Consider the following 19,962-nt stretch of genomic DNA (forward strand, 5'->3'; position numbering starts at 1 on the left):
CGGGTTTCCCTCTACAACCAATTCAAGATTCTGCTATCTCTAGTTAAGAGATTAATAGAGAGAGGTTACAGGGGTGGAAGTTTGTGAGACAAAGGAAGGAAATTAAAGTACCTGTAATGTGTCAGAGATAAAGCAGAAAGTTTGTGTGCACATGCAAACAGGTTATGATGTTAGCGCATTCCAGTGATAAGTTATGTACATCAAGACTATAAAAAGTATGTGGAAAAGACAAAAGCCTATTAGATCCCAGGAGCGAAAGGTAGAAGTTGATTGTGGGGTTTTCTCCCCGAGGGCCAGCAGAGTGTCAACAGTCTTTCGAATGTGACGAATATCCGACTGCAGGATGTCATACGGAGAGCAGAGGTCAGCCTAATCCCGAAGGGCAGCCATTAGAACAGAAAAAAACAGTGCATAAAATTAAAAATACAAAAAGATAGAGTTTGATAAAGCATCACAGTATTCTATTACTAGTATAAATCTGTAGGAATATATTGTTTCTTTCAATTATTCCCTTAATTTATTACATGCACCATCTTTCGTTTCCTCTAAATAATTAAGCTATCAAACAATATTGAAACACTAGCACAAATATACGGTGCAAGTTAAGAGCTCAATCCTGCAAACCTTTATAGACGTAGTCCATTCAATCACTTAATCACTTAAATAGGACTAATTGCATGATTCAGATTTTGCAATAACAGGCCCCTATAAAAGCAAGAAAGTTCTCTTAGCAGTTGGGACAAAGCATGATACTGAAATCTCAGGAAAACATACTAAAAAAATAAATTGTTATGAATATAAATACAATTGTTCACCTAACATCATATACACCTTAAAATCTGGTGATTAAATTGTTTACTTTGGCTGGTACACTGGGATGAAAATTGAAAGACACTGGTTAAATGATACTGATTAGTTTAAGAAAATTTCCAAGCTGAGGAGTTTAAGGCTCAAACTTCTTATTTAAAATTTTAAAATTAAAAATATGTGAACCTAGGCTATTCATACATTTTTGGAAGATATAAATGCCCACATGTAGCTATTTAAATGGGAATACAAACACCTAAGCAACTTGTTGCATTAAGAAAATTGTACTGAGCAATGATATTCACGATAAGCAGACGATATTCGGTTATCATTACACAAAATCAAACCCAAGGTGCACACTGATCATTTTAAAATTGGAAGATGAAAACAATGTGTATTTTTATTCCAATCTCCTTTGCACACATAACCTCTCTATCAATGCTCAACTCAATGCATACATGTAAGTAAGAGTATCTTTAAAAAAAATTTTAAGTTGAGTAAGATGTAGGAAAGACAGAGCCCCATTTCATAAGCTCCAACTTGTTCTGGGCCAAATATATTCAGTTATTAAAGGAAAATAATTCCTAGTATATAATAAAAAACATGAAAAATCTGCATACTTAGCTGTCTAAAATACTTTAATGCTATATCGAGCTTCACAATGTAGTCTTCATTAATCATCAAATTTTCAAAAGCATTCCAGAGCTCTCCTACTCTGAGAAATGACTGCACAGCATTTCTGTAGGGAAACTTGTCTACAGAACTTGCCCCACAGAATCCATGGTTATTGTGTATCAAATGTTGCTAAAGCAAATTTGCTAAAAGATAGTTGGCTTTTTTCCCCTAATCTGCAAGCTTGCACTTTCAATCCGGGATCATAAAGTCAATCGAAATATCTTTCCTCTCTGCAAATCATCAGTAATAAAGGTGTTGCTCAGGCCTTCAGTAACACGGTCTCAATAAATATCATTGGGTTTGCACTGATGTGACTCATTGAAACTTAGGTCATGCCTGCACTATGGGGACAATACTGGCATAGCTACGGGTGCTGTAGCTATGCCTACATAAGTTCATAGTATAGATGCAGCCTACACTGATGGAAAGGTTATTTTTGACAGAGCAGAAACACTACCTCCCTGAGCAGTGGTAGCTAGGTTGACAGAAGCATTCTTCTGTTCTCCTAGCTGCATCTACACTGTTTGTTAGGTCCACAAAGCTATGTCACTTGGGGTGTGGATTTTTCACACCCCAAAGACATGTAGCTATGTCAACCTAAATTTTATGTGTAGATCAGTCCTCAGTAAGCCACTGTGGTGTTGATATACAAGAAGGAAGAGAATTCACCTCATTCTCTCTTACCATTGTTGGCTCTGGCTTTCACAGGAGTAGAAAGCTGTAAAAACTTAATTTTATTACTCAAATGATCAGTGCAACACTGAATATACACACACAAAAAAGGTCTGATTAGTGATGGTGGGGCATTTTTACACAATCACTTTTCAGAGTGGAAGCATGCTTCTAACTCCAAAGTCAAATGTTATATAAATCTCAAAGGAATAGTACTTGAATTTGGAAGAGAAAAGAGGGACACACACACAGTTTAAAAACAATGCTAAGTTTTGTTTGTAAATCTGAATTAAAGCATAAGATTTTTTTTAAAAAATTCAGACTTGTGAACTTGAAATGCTCATTTTTGAGCACAGAACCTGTTAAAACCAAAATCTCATTGACGCAGATACGAAATATTATGTTTTACTTAAGACACTAATAAACCTAATAAACATTGCACTAGCTTTTTAATTGAGTACAACAGACTAATTTCCTACTTGTCAAAAACATACCCAACTAAAACTCCTCCAAAATATTTTAAAGCTAAATTAAGGTAATTTCAGATAATCTTAAACAAGGAGGTTGCTTTTTTTGTTTGAATGGAAAGACATCTTTGGAGCAGACTGGAAAGAAGTAATTTCAGAGTTACTGAAGAATGAAAGCAGCTGGTAATAGGTCTAATTTTACAGACAGTGAGGAATTTGCTGACCAGAGACTTGCCAATGGAAGAGCATTCAAGAAAAGAAACCATGCAGAAGTTGCCAAAGCATGCAAAGGGGAATTTCCTATAAGAACTGCTGTTTAGTGTTTCAACTGGTGAAAATAGACCAACCCTGAGAAAAGTCTGACTATTCTGCAAATTTATTTGCTCTATAAGTGTTTGAATATTCAAATATTTCTCAAATTAGTAAATATTTCAGGCATGATAGACTATTTTCTCCTGCTGGTACTAGGTAAAATCTTTCATATTATAGATGCCATCTAGTGCTTCTGAACTCAGGAGACAATATTCTTTATCTTTTTAATAACTAAATATAGTGTTTCCACCTCAGTTATCAAAATTTTAGTGACTCTGATGTGATGTGAATTTAAAATACTAAAACTAAATAATCATATGGCTAAAGGGTACAACATTACAGAACAATTATGCTTGGATAATCAATTTCAAACATTCTGCTCTCCTCATTAAAAGCACAATTATTATTAGTCACAACTAAAAATCTAAGCACAGGAATTGTCCCAGTTACTAGTGATTTTTTTAAACGTATGTGCAGCTGCATGCCTAAATGGATCATGCAGATACCAAAATTGCACATATAGAATAAATATTTAGATGGAGTAGATAGATATGGAAGGTTAATCATATAACTGGCCGTTTGCATGCACAAGCTCCTCTGATTATTCATGCATCTGCAGTAAATTGCGCAAACAAATCAGGTGTACAATTTTGAAAACCAAGCCCATATTTTAATTCCTAAAAATAAAATCTCAATGATAAGTACTCAGAATTGCATGAAAGAATGAAATCATACTTCTGTGTATGTACTGTATGATAAATACCTACCTAGGAAACTCAGAGTTAAGATTTTAACAGCATACTGTACCACTTGCAACCATACTATAGTCCAAATAGCATATATTGCCTAGCACAGTGGGAAAAATCCATACCTGATACAATTGCATTGCAACTCCATGAAAGTCTCTGGAACAAACTGTGGTGAGGCAATTGGTCAGAATAAGAGTGAGTGGAAAACTGTGGGGTGCAAATATAGCGGTAGCAGTGAAAACAACGACTTGGTTATAAGATAAAGCTTTAATAGCAACTAACTGCTGCATGGCACCTGTTCCATTACCTATATCCATTGATGATGGCAAAGTACAAAGGCTTGATTCTGCTAAAATGATCAGCTGTGAAATAGTAAATAATTTACCTTCATTAGGTATCAAAGTTAAGATCCCATTGAGATGGGGACAGTTCATACTTGTCTCAAAGCTACTGTTTCATACTGTCTAAAGACTGACAGCCACTATTGGATGGGTTAACATTCACTTCACATTCTGAAGATTATTTTGCAGTCGTAAAGACACTAGGCTTAATGTTGTTTTGTTTGTATTAAAGACATCTTACATTCTGGGGCATATTTATGCAACCAATTCCAAAAAACAACATTTAAATCTACATAATAGAACCATAGAAACATAAAACTGGATGGGACCTAGACAGATCATTTAGTCCAGTTACCAGCTGACAGGTGTTTGTCTTTTTCTTAAAAATCTCCCATGATGGAGATTCTACAACCTCCCTAGGTAATCTGTTCCAGGGCTTTAATACCCTTACCGTTAGGAAGGTTTTCCTTATGTCTAACTTAAATCTCTCTCACTGGAATTTAAGCCCATCATTTCTTGTCCTGCCCTCAGTGGTTGAAGAGAACAATTTATCACCCTTCTCTTTATAACAACCTTTTACATAATTGAAGACTTATGTCCCCCCCCCTCAGTCTTCTCTTTTCCAGACTAAACAAACCTAATTTTTTCAATCTTTCCTCGTAGGTCATGTTTTCTAAACCTTTTCACCATTTTGGTTGCTCTCCTCTGGACTTTCTTCACTTTGTCCACATCTTTCCTGAAGTGTGGTGCCCACGCCTGGTCAGTGCAGAGCAGAGTGGAAGAATTATTTCTTGTGTCTTGCAGACAACACATCCCAGAATGATGTTCGTTTTTTTTTTTTTTTTTTTGGCAATAGTATTACATTGCAGACTCATACTTAGTTTGCGATGCATTAGAACTCCCAGGTGCTTTTATGTAGTACTCCTCCTTAGGCAGTCATTTCCCATTTTGTATGTGTGCAAATGATTGTTCCTTCCTAAGTGTAGTACTTTGCAAATGTCCTTATTGAATTTCATCTTATTTATTTCAGATCATTTCTATAGTTTGACAAGATCATTTTGAATTCTAATACTGTCCTCCAAAGCACTTGTAACCCGTCCCAGTTTGGTATCTTCCACAAACCTTATAAGCGTACCATCTATGCCATTATCCAAATAACTTATGAAGATACAGAACAGAACTGGACCCAGGACAGATCCCTGCAGGATCCCACTCAATATGCCTTTCCAGCTGGACTGTGAACCATTGATAGGAGTCTCCCCTGTGAAATCTGGTCTTGTGTACTTTTACCTTATACTATAGGTAGGGCCCTACCAAATTCACGGTCCATTTTGGTCGATTTCATGGTCATGGGATTTTAAAAATAATAAATTTCAGGATTTCGACTATTTAAATCTGAAATGTCATGGTGTTGTAACTGTAAGGATCCTGACCCAAAAAGGACTTTTGTGTGTGTGTGTTTGTGTGTGTGTGTATGGGGGGGGGTTGGGAGGGTCGCAAGGTTATTGTAGGGGAGGTTGCAGTACTGCTACCCTTACTTCTGCACTGCTGCTGCTGACGACACTACCTTGAGAGCTGGGCAGCCAGAGAGAGGGGGTTGCTGGTCAGGCGCCCAGCTCTGAAGGCAGTGCAGAATTAAGGGTAGCAATACTAGGACCCCCACCCCCCACAATAGGCTTGCAACCCACTTTTGCTAAAGTCTGCCTTCTTGAAATCCATTGTCTTTATTCTGCTGTTTTCCCTTCTACCATTCCTTAGAATTATGAATTCTCTCATTTCATGACCCAAGCTGCTTTCCACCTTCAAATCCCAACCAGTTCCTCCCTATTTGTCAGAATCAAATCTAGAACAGGCTCTCCCCTCCTTGCTTTGTCCACCTCCTGCCACAAAAAGTTGCCTTCAATGTACTCAATTAACTTCTTGGATAATCTGTGCACTGCTGTTTTTCCCAACAGATGCCTGGGTAGTTGAAGTTGCCCATTAGACTACTCAGTGCTGTGCTTCAGATGAGTTTGTTAGTTGTTTCAAAAAGCCTCATCCATCTCTTCTTCCTGATTAGGTGGTCTGTAGGAGACATCACCCTGGTTTTTTTTACCTGTTTTATCTTTACCCAGAGACTTTCAACAGGTTGCCTCCAACTTCTATCTCAATCTCAGTGCAAGCATATACATCTTTGATATAAAACACCCTTTTTCCTCAGCCTGTCCTTCCTGAATAAGCTCTACCCTTCTACACAAATATTCCAGTCATATGAATTATCCCATCGAGTCTCTGTGTTGCCAATTATGTCATAATTGTGACTATTCACTAGTATTTCTAGTTCCTCTTGTATATGTCCCAGATTTCCTGCATTAGTATCCAGACATCTAAGATATTCATTAGATTTCCCCTCTATATTCCCTCTTGTCTCTCTTTTGTTCCTGATATGATTATACTATAATCACATTATATATAGAGTCCTGGACATATTTTACTTTGTGTCAAGACAAAACTTCCAAATTTGTTGATCTGTAAGTGTCTTTATCTGAGCACTCCTCAGAGGCTAAATGCTGTGGGCAGATGATTGAGTACTTCAACAGTGTGTTCATACATATATTAATATTAAAGGTGAATTTCAAAGCAAAAAAGTGAGCTTTTATGTACAAAGATGGACTTTTTTTCCTGCCTGTTTATTCATTTAAAATAGTGGTTCTCAACAATGGGTATGTGTACCCCTGGGGGTGCACAGAGGTCTTCCAGGGGGTACATCAACTCATCTAGGTATTTGCCTAGTTTTACAACAGGCTACATAAAACGCACTAGCGAAGTCCATACAAACTAAAATTTCACACAGATAATGACTTGGTTATACTGCTCTATATAATACTATACGCTGAAATGCAAGCACAATATTTATATTACAAGTGATTTATTTTATAATTATATGGTAAAAATGAGAAAGTCAGCAATTTTTCAGTAACAGTGTGCTGACACACTTGTATTTTTGTATGATTTTGTAAGCAAGTAGTTTTTAAGTGAGGCGAACCTTGGAGGTACACAAGACAATTCAGACTCATTCAAGGGGTAAAGTGGTCTGGAAAGGTTGAGACCCACTGATTTAAAATACTGTATGTCCTGAATTCCTTTGGTTTGCTCAAGGACCCTGGCAAGTTCTTTGGACAATCTTTTCCTGACACTCAACATTCCCTCACCATCAACCGGGGGCTGGAAAAGCTGCAACCCAGGACTCAACGTCCTGTAAAATTATCATCCTCCAAATCACATTGCATGTTTGCATCTTCATGCTACACTTGTCTCAAGGTCAGTCATGAAGCTCAGTGAGCAAATGGTTCTGGAGATCCTTCAGCACTACCACTAAACAGCATCCCACCTTATTCCACTGAAAGCCCCCTTCTGTTTAAACATGTCTAAAATCTTCCATTTTGATCACCCTCTTGTACTGAAACAGCATTCAGCCCATCCCAGATCATCCATTTTTCTTACAGAGATGTATGTTAATGTGATAGGAATAGAATGCTACGCTGTGGTGTGGGTTAGTAGGCATAGGAGCTGCCAAGAAAGGGCTGGAGTTTAACGGTAATCTGTTCAGAAAAGAAAACAATTCATTGCAAATGTTATATTCCTATTGCTGGAGTCTCCTGAGACAGATAGGCTATATAAGAGCAATCAACATACATGCAAATGTTAGAAAATGGAGAATGTCTTTCTCCGCACTTTTACAGCACATTGTTCCTAGATAGATTCTTGATCTATCTGGGCTCTGGCATCCTGCTAGCTACTCACACAATCATATCTACCTACCACTGATCTTTGTTTCCAACATTTTCTCTCTCTCATTCACTCAGTAAAACACAGCAATCTCCAAACACTTTCACTCATCTAAGCTCTGAAACACGATGCATTTTCCAGGAAGTATAGCAGTAAATTTGTCAATTGCCATCCATGCTGAGTAAACCTGAATTCTCTTACAGAATTCCACAACATCTCTCATAAATTACAAACCTTAATCAAATGTCCTTGATATTTAAGTGAATGAAATTTTATATGGGTAAAAACTAATGTTTATTTATGTAGAATGTAGATTTATGAGATTTGACCCTTTGCTTAACCCTCTATGAAAACATGCAATATATAAACAGCTAGTCAAATGGCGCCAAAAATCTATAACAAGTCTGCAACATTAGCAGAGAAAGTTTATATTTCATTGAAAGCTGCAAAGAGAAAAACAAATGTAAACCCTTACAGAGGCGACACGTGGCGAGGGGGCAGTTGGGGTCATGTGCCTCAATTAAAAACAGCCACCTTCCTTCTCTCCCTTCCCCCAAAAGGCCATTTCCAGGCAACTCTGATTAGGAGTGCATCAAAGGGTCGCTCACATCTCACTAAACATTCCAAACACAGGCTGCATACATTTTGACACAATATTCTCATAATAGGGAGACATGCCATTTATTTCTGAAACTAATCTTTTTAGCCCACAATATGCAGCCATTCTAATATTATCATGAATATTTTACATTACATAACTTTATGAAAGCAGTTACTATGCATTAATAAACTGTAACAGATGGCCATCATTTTTAAAATAGAGACCTAGTTCTTAACACTATGGATTACAAAGTTTAATTTTAACAGTAATTCATTGTAGATATGAGAACAATCCTCTCTCCCAATCCCTCTTCAAATTGCAGAAAGGGAAAAAACACTGTTTGTTTTGCTGCCCTTCAAATGTCAGACTAATGGATTTCTTCACATTCTGAAAAAGGAATCCTTCCATAACTTAAAGACTTTGTGTTCAAGTCTCATCCCAAAGTAAAAACAAAACTAAACATGTTTTAAGATTCCTGAAAGTAAACCTTAAAATAAAAGTGCTCTCAGAGCCTTAGTTATACTGTTAATGACAATATTAAGTCATGTACAGTTTTATGTTTGTAGTTTTATATTTTACTGCATTAAAAACTAGTCTGTATACAAACTAATTCCTCATACTGAAGGCCAATTGTTTGAAATTAAATTGTCTTTACTTACATCAGACATATTTTTGGATACTGGGACAGATTCTGATCTAAACTGCATCAGTGTAAATCCAGAGTAACTAAATTGTATCATAATGAGTTACTCCAGTATAATATTTATCAGAATATGGACTACTGGCATTCTCTACAGAAACCTGAAAATGTAAAATCTTAAACTTTCTTGAGTTTACTGCATTTCGTCATTTCACATTTCTACAGTGATATTTTAACATTACAGTAGAACCTCACTCAATTTGCATTTTGCTAATCTGCACATTCATAATTTACACATATGAAATGCTCTCCTTACATCTCAGCAAAAATGTAACAGACCTCTGAGATGAGATCTCATATTACCAATTTCTTTGACAAAACATACTACAAAATATGTAACATAGTATAAAGTATAAATACTTTAAACTAAGCTTTTAAAATAAAAGCACCAAGTAAAACACAGTTATCACTCTTTAAAAACTTGCTAATTTTTCCTTATATAAAACTAATATTATCTACTTGCTAGTAGATATTTACTAGTTATTCTCTATGGAAATATAAGGAGGTATTGGGATTACTGTAAATACTCTTATCTAGCTATCTATGGCAAAACAGGCATGTTTTCAAAAATGAAATATCATCCATTTTGTTATACATTATACTCGTTTTATTGTTGAGTTTGCCAATACACAAAATTCAGTCATTTCTTAATAGGCCTTCTAGTCAACCCAATCCAGCAACGCTTTAATCACAATAGTCTCACTAATGACAGTAGGACTATAAACTCATGAATATCTCACATGAACACCTTAATGGGTCAATTCATGTGCTTAAAGCTAAAAGCATACATACGAGCATTGTTGAATAAGGGTGTAAATGTTCGATTGTAATAGTTCATAAAATAAGACATGAATCATTTTAGCCATGTAAAAAATAAAGAGCCTTCAACTGTAAAATAACACACAAGTTATGCTTTTTGGCATGTTTTAGGTCACATGATATTGATGGACATAATTAAAAATTACCTCTGGTATACCCAGTTTCCTACATGCATCCAGAAAGTTTTCCACATTTCTCCTGCATTTGGCCATACTAAGTTTAGGCTGAAAAAACAAGAAACCATGGATTAATGTGACAGAAGCTAATAATATACAGTAGTCATCATAAAATTCTGCCTATTAAATGACGTTTCTACTGCTGATGAAATATTTAGATGAGGCTGTTCCTGAAAAAATAAATTAGGAAACAGCAGATTGACCAACATCTAATAACTGACAGACTGAACTGCCAACATACTAGTCTCCTACTGCCACAATGTCTCCATGCCACCACCCATCCATCACGGCAGTGATCTCTATGGCACTGGCAAGGGCAGAGCAACAGTGGAGGAGGGCAGTGCACTCTATAAGTCTCCAAGGGTATGTCTACTCTGCAATTAAACATCCACGGCTGACCTGTGTCAACTGACTCGGGCTCACAGGGCTTGGACTACGGGACTGTAAAACTGCAGTATAGATGCTTGGGCTGGAGCCTGAGCTCTGGGACCCCACAAAGGGGGAGTGTACCAGAGCCTGGGTTCCGACCCGAGCATCTGCATCACAATTTTACAGCCCCACTACTTGGGTCAGCTAACATGAGCCAGCCAAAGCTATTTAATTACAGTGCAGATATACCCCAACTCATGCTGTGACCTATCTCAGCAACTGGTCAGAGGACATTTTCAGATGGTCTATAAACCTCCAAAAAGATGCTCAGAAATAAGAGCGTGGAAGCCTTCCCATTTTTTGTTTTTGTAGTTGAGGGTTTTTTTGCTTTTTAAAAATCAAAATCATTGGCCTGGTTTTCCTTCATTTCTATTTCTCCGTGTTTTGCAATTCTGTTAGTAATGCAGTTCTTTGAGTTGGGTATATGTTCTCCTTACTAATGCATGTTATTAGTAGTAGGAATTTTTAGTAATGATTTTCACTTTGCATCACAGACACCGAAGTGGAATTTGCTTCCATGTTCTTCTGAAATGTGCTACATACCATAAAAGTTCCCTTCTGTCCTCTCTTTTCTTCCTCTCAATATCAGCCTGTCTCTTTCTAGGTCACTCATCTGGCTCAGCTGCACTGAGAGTCTCCCATTTCAAACTGGACCACTCAGCATATACACTCTCAAATCAGGGCTCATTTATGTAAGGACATTCAGAAAAGTGAAAATGAATGAATATGCATAAATAAAAACATTAAATCCTCATGTGAATGCTCTCATTCAGAATTAAAGTGGCCTTAGTTCATGGCAGCTTAATTTTTCAGGAGGCTACTTTACAAACATGTAGCTTTTGGTTGCATTTGCTGTTGTGCGCATTTGCTTTTGTGCATGCCCAGTCTCTAGTTTTGAAATTGGGAGTGCATCCACTGTGGGCTCAGTTTGTGCACATGAAAGTCCGGCTTGCAAGGTTCTGAAAATCTGTCCCCTCTAATAACCATGTGCAGTGGAAGACTGGCTTACTTGCAAGAAGTGGTAATACTTCTCTAATGGGAATTTTACAACCCAAACATCTCAGGCTGTTTTAGGATGTGTATAAAGGGAATCATAGGTCTTTCACATTTAATTTTTGGATATTATGAGAACTTGATATATCATTTAACATACATTAAGAACAGTTGTACAAACGCTATAATGTCATTTCTATATTTTTTAAATTGGTTCTTTTATCATATCTATTTTTAATTAAAAACCTTCCAATTCATTCTTACAATTACTTCCTTAGTATTTTAGAATTTCAAAGATTCCTATAATATGATGCCTTCTTTGTCCTATTTGTCTGACTCAAGACAAAACCTCTTACAGTGGCATTCTGTGTCACCACAGCCAATCCATTATTTCCCTACTTTAACAGAAAGAAGTGATAATGATATTCCTGACCTTTAAACTGAAAACTCATCAGCACCAAAAGAGACATTAGCTGCCTAGCATTCTCCAGAACATTTCTTCTCAAGGTTAACTGTGTGTCAGTAAGGGCTGAAAGTGTTTTGTAAAACACTAAGAACAACATTTTAGTCTTGGAAATTCAGGTCCTGTCTACTCTGCAAGTCTCTGCAGTAAAATGTGACATGACACGAATCAAGTGATTTAAAACCAACAACTGAAAATATAAAATGATGGGGTCAAAATTAGCTGTAACCATTCAAGAAAGAGATCATGGAATAATTGTGGATAGTTCTCTAAAGACATCCACTTAATGTGCAGTGGCAGTTAAAAAAGCTAACAGAATGTTAGGAATCATTAGGAATGGGATTGATGAGAAGACAGAAAATATATTGCCTCCACGTAAATCCATGGTATGTCCACATCTTGAATACTGCATGCAGATCTGGTTGCCCCATTTCAAAAAAGATATAGTGGTTTTGGAAAAGGTACAGCAAAGGGCAGCAAAAATGATTAGGGGTATGAAACAACATCCATATGAGGAGAGATAAATAAGACTGGGACTTTTCAGCTTGGAAAAGAGACAACTAAGCCCTGGTCTACACTAAACGTTGAGGTTGAATTTAGCAGCATTAAATCGATTTAACCCTGCACCCGTCCACATGACGAAGCCCTTTTTTTCGACTTAAAGGGCTCTTAAAATCGATTTCCTTACTCCATCCCAGACAAGGGGATTAGCGCTGAAATCGGTTTTGCTGGGTCGAATTTGGGGTACTGTGGATGCAATTAGACGGTATTGGCCTCCGGGAGCTATCCCAGAGTGCTCCATTGTGACTGCTCTGGACAACACTCTCAACTCAGATGCACTGATCAGGTAGATGGGAAAAGGCCCGCGAACTTTTGAATTTCAATTTCCTGTTTGGCCAGTGTGGCAAGCTGCAGGTGACCATGCAGAGCTCATCAGCAGAGGTGACCACGATGGAGTCCCGGAATCGCAAAAGAGCTCCAGCATGGACCGAACGGGAGGTACGGGATCTGATCGCTGTATGGGGAGAGGAATCCGTGCTATCAGAACTACGTTCCAGTTTTCGAAATGCCAAAAGATTTGTCAAAATCTCCTAGGCTATGAAGAGCAGAGGCCATAACAGGGACCCGAAGCAGTGCCGTGTGAAACTTAAGGAGATGAGGCAAGCCTACCAGAAAACCAGAGAGGCAAACAGCCGCTCCGGGTCAGAGCCCCAAACATGCCGCTTCTATGATGAGCTGCATGCCAATTTAGGGGGTTCAGCCACCACTACCCCAGCCGTGTTGTTTGACTCAATGGAGAGGGAGGTAACACGGAAGCAGGTTTTGGGGACGAGGAAGATGATGATGATGATGAGGTTGTAGATAGCTCACAGCAAACAAGCGGAGAAACCAGTTTTCCTGACAGCCAGGAACTGTTTCTCACCCTGGACCTGGAGCCAGTACCCCCCCGAACCCACCCAAGGCTGCCTCCCAGACCCGCTAGGCGGAGAAGGGACCTCTGGTGAGTGTATCTTTTAAAATACTATAAAAGGTTTAAAAGCCAGCATTTTTAATGATTAATTTGCCCTGGCATTCGTGGCTCTCCTGGATATACTCTCAAAGCATTTGCAAAAGGTTTCTGGGGAGGGCAGCCTTATTCCATCCACCATGGTAGGACACTTTACCACTCCAGGCCAGTAGCACCTACTCGGGAATCACTGTAGAACAAAGCATTGCAGTGTATGTTTGCTGGCGTTCAAACAACATCAGTTCTTTATCTCTCTGTGTTATCCTCAGGAGAGTGATATCATTCATGGCCACTTAGTTGAAATAGGGTGCTTTTCTTAAGGGGACATTCAGAGGTGCCCATTCTTGCTGGGCTGTTCGCCTGTGGCTGAACAGAAATGTTTCCCGCTGTTTGCCACACAGTGGGGGGAGGCAAAATGCGACCTTGTAACGAAAGCACATGTGCTATGTATGTAATGTTAACAGCAAGGTTTACCGTGAAAGAGAGCGTACCCATTGATCTATAAAATGTCTTTTCAAATACCACTGTCCCTTTTTTTTCCCCCTCCATCAGCTGCATGTGTTTCAAGGATCACAGGATCTTCTCCTTCCCAGAGGCTAGCGAAGATTAGAAGGTGAAAAAAAAATGCACTCGCGATGAAATGTTCTCTGAGCTCATGCTGTCCTCCCACACTGACAGAGCACAGATGAATGCGTGGAGGCAGATAATGTCAGAGTGCAGAAATGACTGGGAGGAGAGGTGGTGGGCTGAAGAGAGTAAGTGGTGGGCTGAAAAGAGGGCTGAAGCTGAAAGGTGGTGGCAGCGTGATGAGAGGAGGCAGGATTCAATGCTGAGGTTGCTGGAGGATCAAACTAATATTCTCCAGCGTATGGTTGAGCTGCAGGAAAGGCAGCAGGAGCACAGACTGCCGCTACAGCCCCTGTGTAACCAACCGCTCTCCTCCCCAAGTTCTATAGCCTCCTCACCCAGATGCCCAAGAACGCGGTGGAGGGGCCTCCGGCCACCCAGCCACTCCACCCCAGAGGATTGCCCAAGTACCAGAAGGCTGGCATTCAATAAGTTTTAAACTTTTAAAGTGCTGCGTGGCCTTGTCCTTCCCTCCTCCACCACCCCTCCTACGCTATCTTGGTAATTATCCCCCTATGTGTGTGATGAATTAATAAAGAATGCATGAATGTGAAGCAACAATGACTTTATTGCCTCTGCAAGCGGTGATCGAAGGGAGGTGGGGAGGGTGGTTAGCTTAGCTTAGGGAAGTAGAGTGAACCAAGGGGTGGGGGGTTTCATCAAGGAGAAACAAACAGAACTTTCACACCGTAGCCTGGCCAGTCATGAAACTGGTTTTCAAAGCTTCTCTGATGCGCACTGCACCCTCCTGTGCTCTTCTAATAGCCCTGGTGTCTGGCTGTGTGTGACCAGCAGCCAGGCGATTTGCCTCAACCTCCCACCCCGCCATAAATGTCTCCCCCTTACTCTCACAGATATTGTGGAGCGCACAGCAAGCAGTAATAACAGTGGGAATATTGTTTCACTGAGGTCTAACCGAGTCAGTAAACTGCATCAGCGCACTTTTAAACGTCCAAATGCACATTCTACCACCATTCCGCACTTGCTCAGCCTGTAGTTGAACAGCTCCTGACTACTCTCCAGGATGCCTATGTATGGCTTCATGATCCATGGTATTAAGGGGTAGGCTGGGTCCCCAAGGATAACTATAGGCATTTCAACATCCCCAACGGTTATTTTCTGGTCTGGGAAGAAAGTCCCTTCCTGCAGCTTTTGAAACAGACCATAGTTCCTGAAGATGCGAGCGTCATGTATCTTTCCCGGCCATCCCACGCTGATGTTGTTGAAACGTCCCCTGTGATCCACCAGTGCTTGCAGCACTATTGAAAAGTACCCCTTGCGGTTTATGTACTCACTGGCTTGGTGCCAAGATAGGGATATGGGTTCCGTCTATGGCCCCATCACAGTTAGGGAATCCCATTGCAGCAAAGCCATCCGCTATGACCTGCACATTTCCCAGGGTCACTACCCTTGATATCAGCAGATCTTTGACTGCGTTGGCTACTTGCATCACAGCAGTCCCCACAGTAGATTTGCCCACTCCAAATTGATTCCCGACTGACCGGTAGCTGTCTGGCGTTGCAAGGTTCCACAGGACTATTGCCACTCACTTCTCAACTGCTCTCATCTTGGTATTCTTGCACCTCAGGGCAGGGGAAAGCCAGTCACAAAGTTCCATGAAAGTGCCCTTACGCATGTGAAAGTTTCACAGCCACTGGGAATCTTCCCAGACCTGCAACACTATGCGGTCCCACCAGTCTGTGCTTGTTTCCCGGGCCCAGAATCAGCATTCAACCACATGAGCCTGCCCCATTAGCACCATGATGCCCACATTGGCAGGGCCCGTGCTTTGAGAGAAGTCTGTGTCCATGTCCTCCTCACTCTCGTAACTGCGCTGACGTCGCCTACTCGCTCGGTTTTGCTTTGCCAGGTTCTGGTGCTGCATATACTGCTGGATAATGCGTGTGGTTGTTTAATGTGCTCCTAATTGCCAAAGTGATCTGAGCGGGCTCCAGGCTTGCCATGGTATGGCGTCTGCACAGAAAAAAGGCGCGGAACGATTGTCTGCTGTTGCCCTGATGGAGGGAGGGGCGACTGATGACATGGCTTACAGGGAATTAAAATCAACAAAGGGGGTGGCTTTGCGAGAAACTGAACGGCCGCCTCAAGGATAGAACTCAAAACTGGGTTTAGCAGGCCATTGATTTCACAGAGGGAGGGAGAGAGGGAGGAGAAAATGAATACAAACAAATCTGGTCTATTTCTTGTTTTGAGCCACTTCATCTATCTTTATACATGTTGCTGGCAGCAGACTGTGCAGTACGACCGCTACCTCCTGGGTGCTCGGCAGAAGACGGTGCAGTATGACTGCTGGCCATCATCTTCTCCTAGGTGCAGATTAAAAGACAGTGCACTGCGGTAGGACTCAATCGCCATGAGACAAAACAAGGGAAATGACCTGGCTGAGTCACTCCCACGTTTGCCCAGGCGCCCGGTTAAAAGAGCAGCCAGGACTACGTTGATGATGGCTACCAGTCATACTGCACTGTCTGCTGCCAAAAGGCAATAAACTGCTGCTGTGTAGCAATGCAGTACCACGTCTGCCAGCACCCAGGAGACATACGGCAACGGTTAGCTGAGCGGGCTCCATGCTTGCAGTGGTATGGTGTCTGCATAGGTAACTCAAGAAAAAAGGCACAAAACGATTGTCTGCCCTTGCTTTTACGGAGGGAGTGAGGGAGGGAACAGGAGCCTGATGATATGTACCCAGAACCACCCGCGACAATGTTTTAGCCCCCATCAGGCACTGGGATTTCTACCCAGAATTCAAATGGGCAGTGGAGACTGCGGGAACTGTGGGATAGCTACCCACAGTGCAAAGCTCCGGAAGTCGACGGTTGCCTCGGTATTGTGGACACAGTCTGCCAACTACATGCACTTAGAGCATTTGTGTGGGGACATGCACCCTCTACTTTATAAAAATGCTTTCTACAAAACAGACTTCTATAAATTCAACCTAATTTCATAGTGTAGACATACCCTTAGACTTCATACCTCCTGGATGTCTTTCTGGACCAGAAGGAAATTCGTTGTTAGTTACTGTACTATCTGTGCTCGATCTGCCCTCTGCTGGCAATGTGCTTACATTGCAAACTGCAGAATTCTTCCTTTGGCTGTATTTGGGCTCTGTCTGCAGGCTATAGACTCTCAGTTCAGGCTAAGTTGTTTGCCTGCCTGCCTGCTTGCACGTGGTCAACAAAGATGGCTGCTTCTCCCTAACTGCTTCTTTATTTGAACAACTCCGGGGACAGTCTATTCCTTTGTTCTGTTGTTAAGTGCCAATTCCCTCTCTCTAGCTGGCTGGTTCACACTGTCTCAGCAGCAAAAAGCAGCAGTCTGTCACCTCTAGATGAGCTTTCCCCCTTTGTTTAATAGTAATATTTGCTTATTTTTCTTTCTTCTTGTTCAGGCAAAGGGATCACTGAACTCTCATGGGATAGTAATCCTGCGTTGTCAAATATTATAGTTGGACCCAGCAGAGAAGGCGATCGACACAGACAGAGGAAGCTGATAGAAACACAGCTGTAGTCATTGGTCTGGCTGCAAAACTGAAACTAACACGAAAGTGAGGCTTTCCACTGCAGTGTTATTTACCCCTTCTCATAACACAAAAACTAGGGGTCACCAAATGAAATTAATAGATAAGGTTTAAAACAAATAAAGGGAATTATTTTTTCACACAATGCACAGTCAACCTGTGGAACTCTTTGCCAGAGGATGTTATGAAGACCAAGACTATAACAGGGATCAAAAAAGAATTAGATAAATTCATGAAAGATGGGTTCATCAATGGTTATTAGCTCTGAAGTGTCCCTAGCCTCTGTTTCCCAGAAGCTGGAAATGGGCGACAGGGGATGGTTCAATTAATGATTACCTGTTCTGTTCATTCCCTCTGGGGCACCTGGCATTGACCACTGTTGGAAGACAGGGTACTGGGCTAAATGGACCATCGGTCTGACCCAGTATGGCCATTCTCATGAAAGGGATACATTTATTTTTTGCCACTGTTGAAAACTCCTTGTTTTTTGTTAAAATCTATACTCTTAAAAGCCTAAGCCGATCACCTTTACAATCAGCATGCCTCTCTCAGAATTAAAGATAAGGTTTTATTTAACGAATATTTAACCAGAAAAAACTGCACAACTTTATGCATCATATTTTGAAAATACAGGAAACCTCTTTAGAATCAAAGTGACATCAGAAATCTAGACCAGAAATATCCCCACTAAGGGAAACTAAGTCTTCCATAAATTCAGGAAAAATCCACAAGAAAGTTGAAAAGAAAAGGAAATTAGGTTTGAAAAAAACTGTACGCAAGTATATTTGGTACAAAAAATCCTTGATGGCCCTGGTCCTGCATATGTCCTAGTGCGTTTGGGTAGTCAAAGATTGCAGGACTAGGTCATATGTTTCTCTTCTATCCTGTCTGTGACAAAAAATGAGTTGTTTCGATATTTAACAAAAAAACAAAATAAAAAAAACCCTGCCCAAACCCTTGCTATATAGGATTGTTGTTAGCCTCATTGTAGCATAATGTTTCCCACATGCTTAGAGTTGTCCACTTTATATCTGCAGATATAAGCATCTGTAGATGTGGACGCGGATACCTGTGGACCATTTTTGTGGATTCCGGATTGGATGCGGATACAAATTTTGTATCTGCCCCAGGCTCTACACATGCTTAGTAGAGTACATTATAAATCATACTGTATGCTATGACAGAACATGTTAACAATGCACCAGGAAGTGGAGAACTGATTTTTAGGAAAGTATCCACTGGAACAAAATCTTGTCAGAGGATAATGATCACCGGCTACAACATAAACAGCAAGGCATTTATGGAAAAATCTGACCTCCTGCAATCTAGATGGTAGAGACAACAAACCTATCATTAGCTTCAACCAGTCACAGACCAGTTTATTCATAAGAAAAGAGAGAGAGAAGTGTATATTTTTTTAATAGCTCCTCTACTTCATTTTTATGAAGATTTGAGTTACTGCCAATCTGAACTGGAAAGGAAAAAAAAAGTACACGTTTGTAGGAATGAACACTACTCACCACCCACTGACCTGTTTTTCAAAAGTAGATTTTATTTGATAATAAAGCTTTAGGTTTTCTTTTTTAAAAAAAATATTTGACTTACTACTGCTGGTGAGGGTACATGGATACTTCCCACAGATCGAGGACAAATGTGATTGACTAAATGACAGAGAACGACCCCATCCATAAGACCAGACCCCAAGTCTTCAGGCAAACAAATCTTTAGTCTTATTTCAATGTTCTGTAAAAGAAGAACAAACACGTCACCACTTCTACAGAGAATTAGAAAGAACCATCTTCCCCAAAAGCAAATATCCATATTCTCTATCACATCGCCATGCCTTTTCCCATCCTATCCACTATTGCAGTGAATCCTCATCCAATTCCAGTTTGTCAAGACACCACCACATCTTCATTTAAATTGCTCCTAAACCCAACCCCCCAAAAACACCACACTGCCCCATTCCAAGTCACCCACTGGAAATGTATCTTATGAAAAAACCCTCATCACTTTGCCAGAAGTGAGTAGCCGCATCATCTTATTACTGTAATGCTTGTCCTTCCTCATTCCATCATCCTGCCAGCACCATACTTTGCTACTCTTGCTTGTTGCCTCTTATCTAAAATTATTCTTATTATAGTAGCACCCAGAATCCCCAGACAGGATCAGAGCCCCATTGCATTAAGCCCCCTACAAACACAGAGTAAAAGATGGCCACTCCTCAAACAGCTGAAAAGAAACAAGTGGGCATAACAAAATATTGGAAAGAATGCAGAATGGAGGACAAGGTTGGATCTGTAATGTGTACTACTGGA

At 40.2% G+C, this 19,962-nt stretch overlaps 1 protein-coding gene across 18 annotated transcripts in view; it reads right to left on the bottom strand.

Annotated features, from left to right (window-relative positions):
- Positions 1 to 19,962, bottom strand: part of LRCH1 (leucine rich repeats and calponin homology domain containing 1) — a 236,316-nt gene that overhangs the window by 12,681 nt on the left and 203,673 nt on the right. For 9 of the 18 annotated variants that reach the window (XM_038410381.2, XM_043500581.1, XM_043500535.1 and 6 more), the window contains 2 exons: positions 19,250 to 19,387; positions 10,058 to 10,135 (listed from right to left, as the gene is read on the bottom strand). In XM_038410381.2, coding sequence (XP_038266309.1) covers positions 10,058 to 10,135; positions 19,250 to 19,387 — 216 coding nt within the window. Of the gene's footprint in view, positions 1 to 111; positions 370 to 1,472; positions 1,518 to 10,057; positions 10,136 to 19,249; positions 19,388 to 19,962 lie in introns of those variants that run through there. The other 9 variants (XR_006276503.1, XR_006276500.1, XR_006276497.1 and 6 more) reach the window with 2 other exon arrangements.

Source organism: Dermochelys coriacea, chromosome 1, assembly GCF_009764565.3.
Source record: "Dermochelys coriacea isolate rDerCor1 chromosome 1, rDerCor1.pri.v4, whole genome shotgun sequence".
Taxonomy (NCBI): Eukaryota; Metazoa; Chordata; order Testudines; family Dermochelyidae; genus Dermochelys; species Dermochelys coriacea.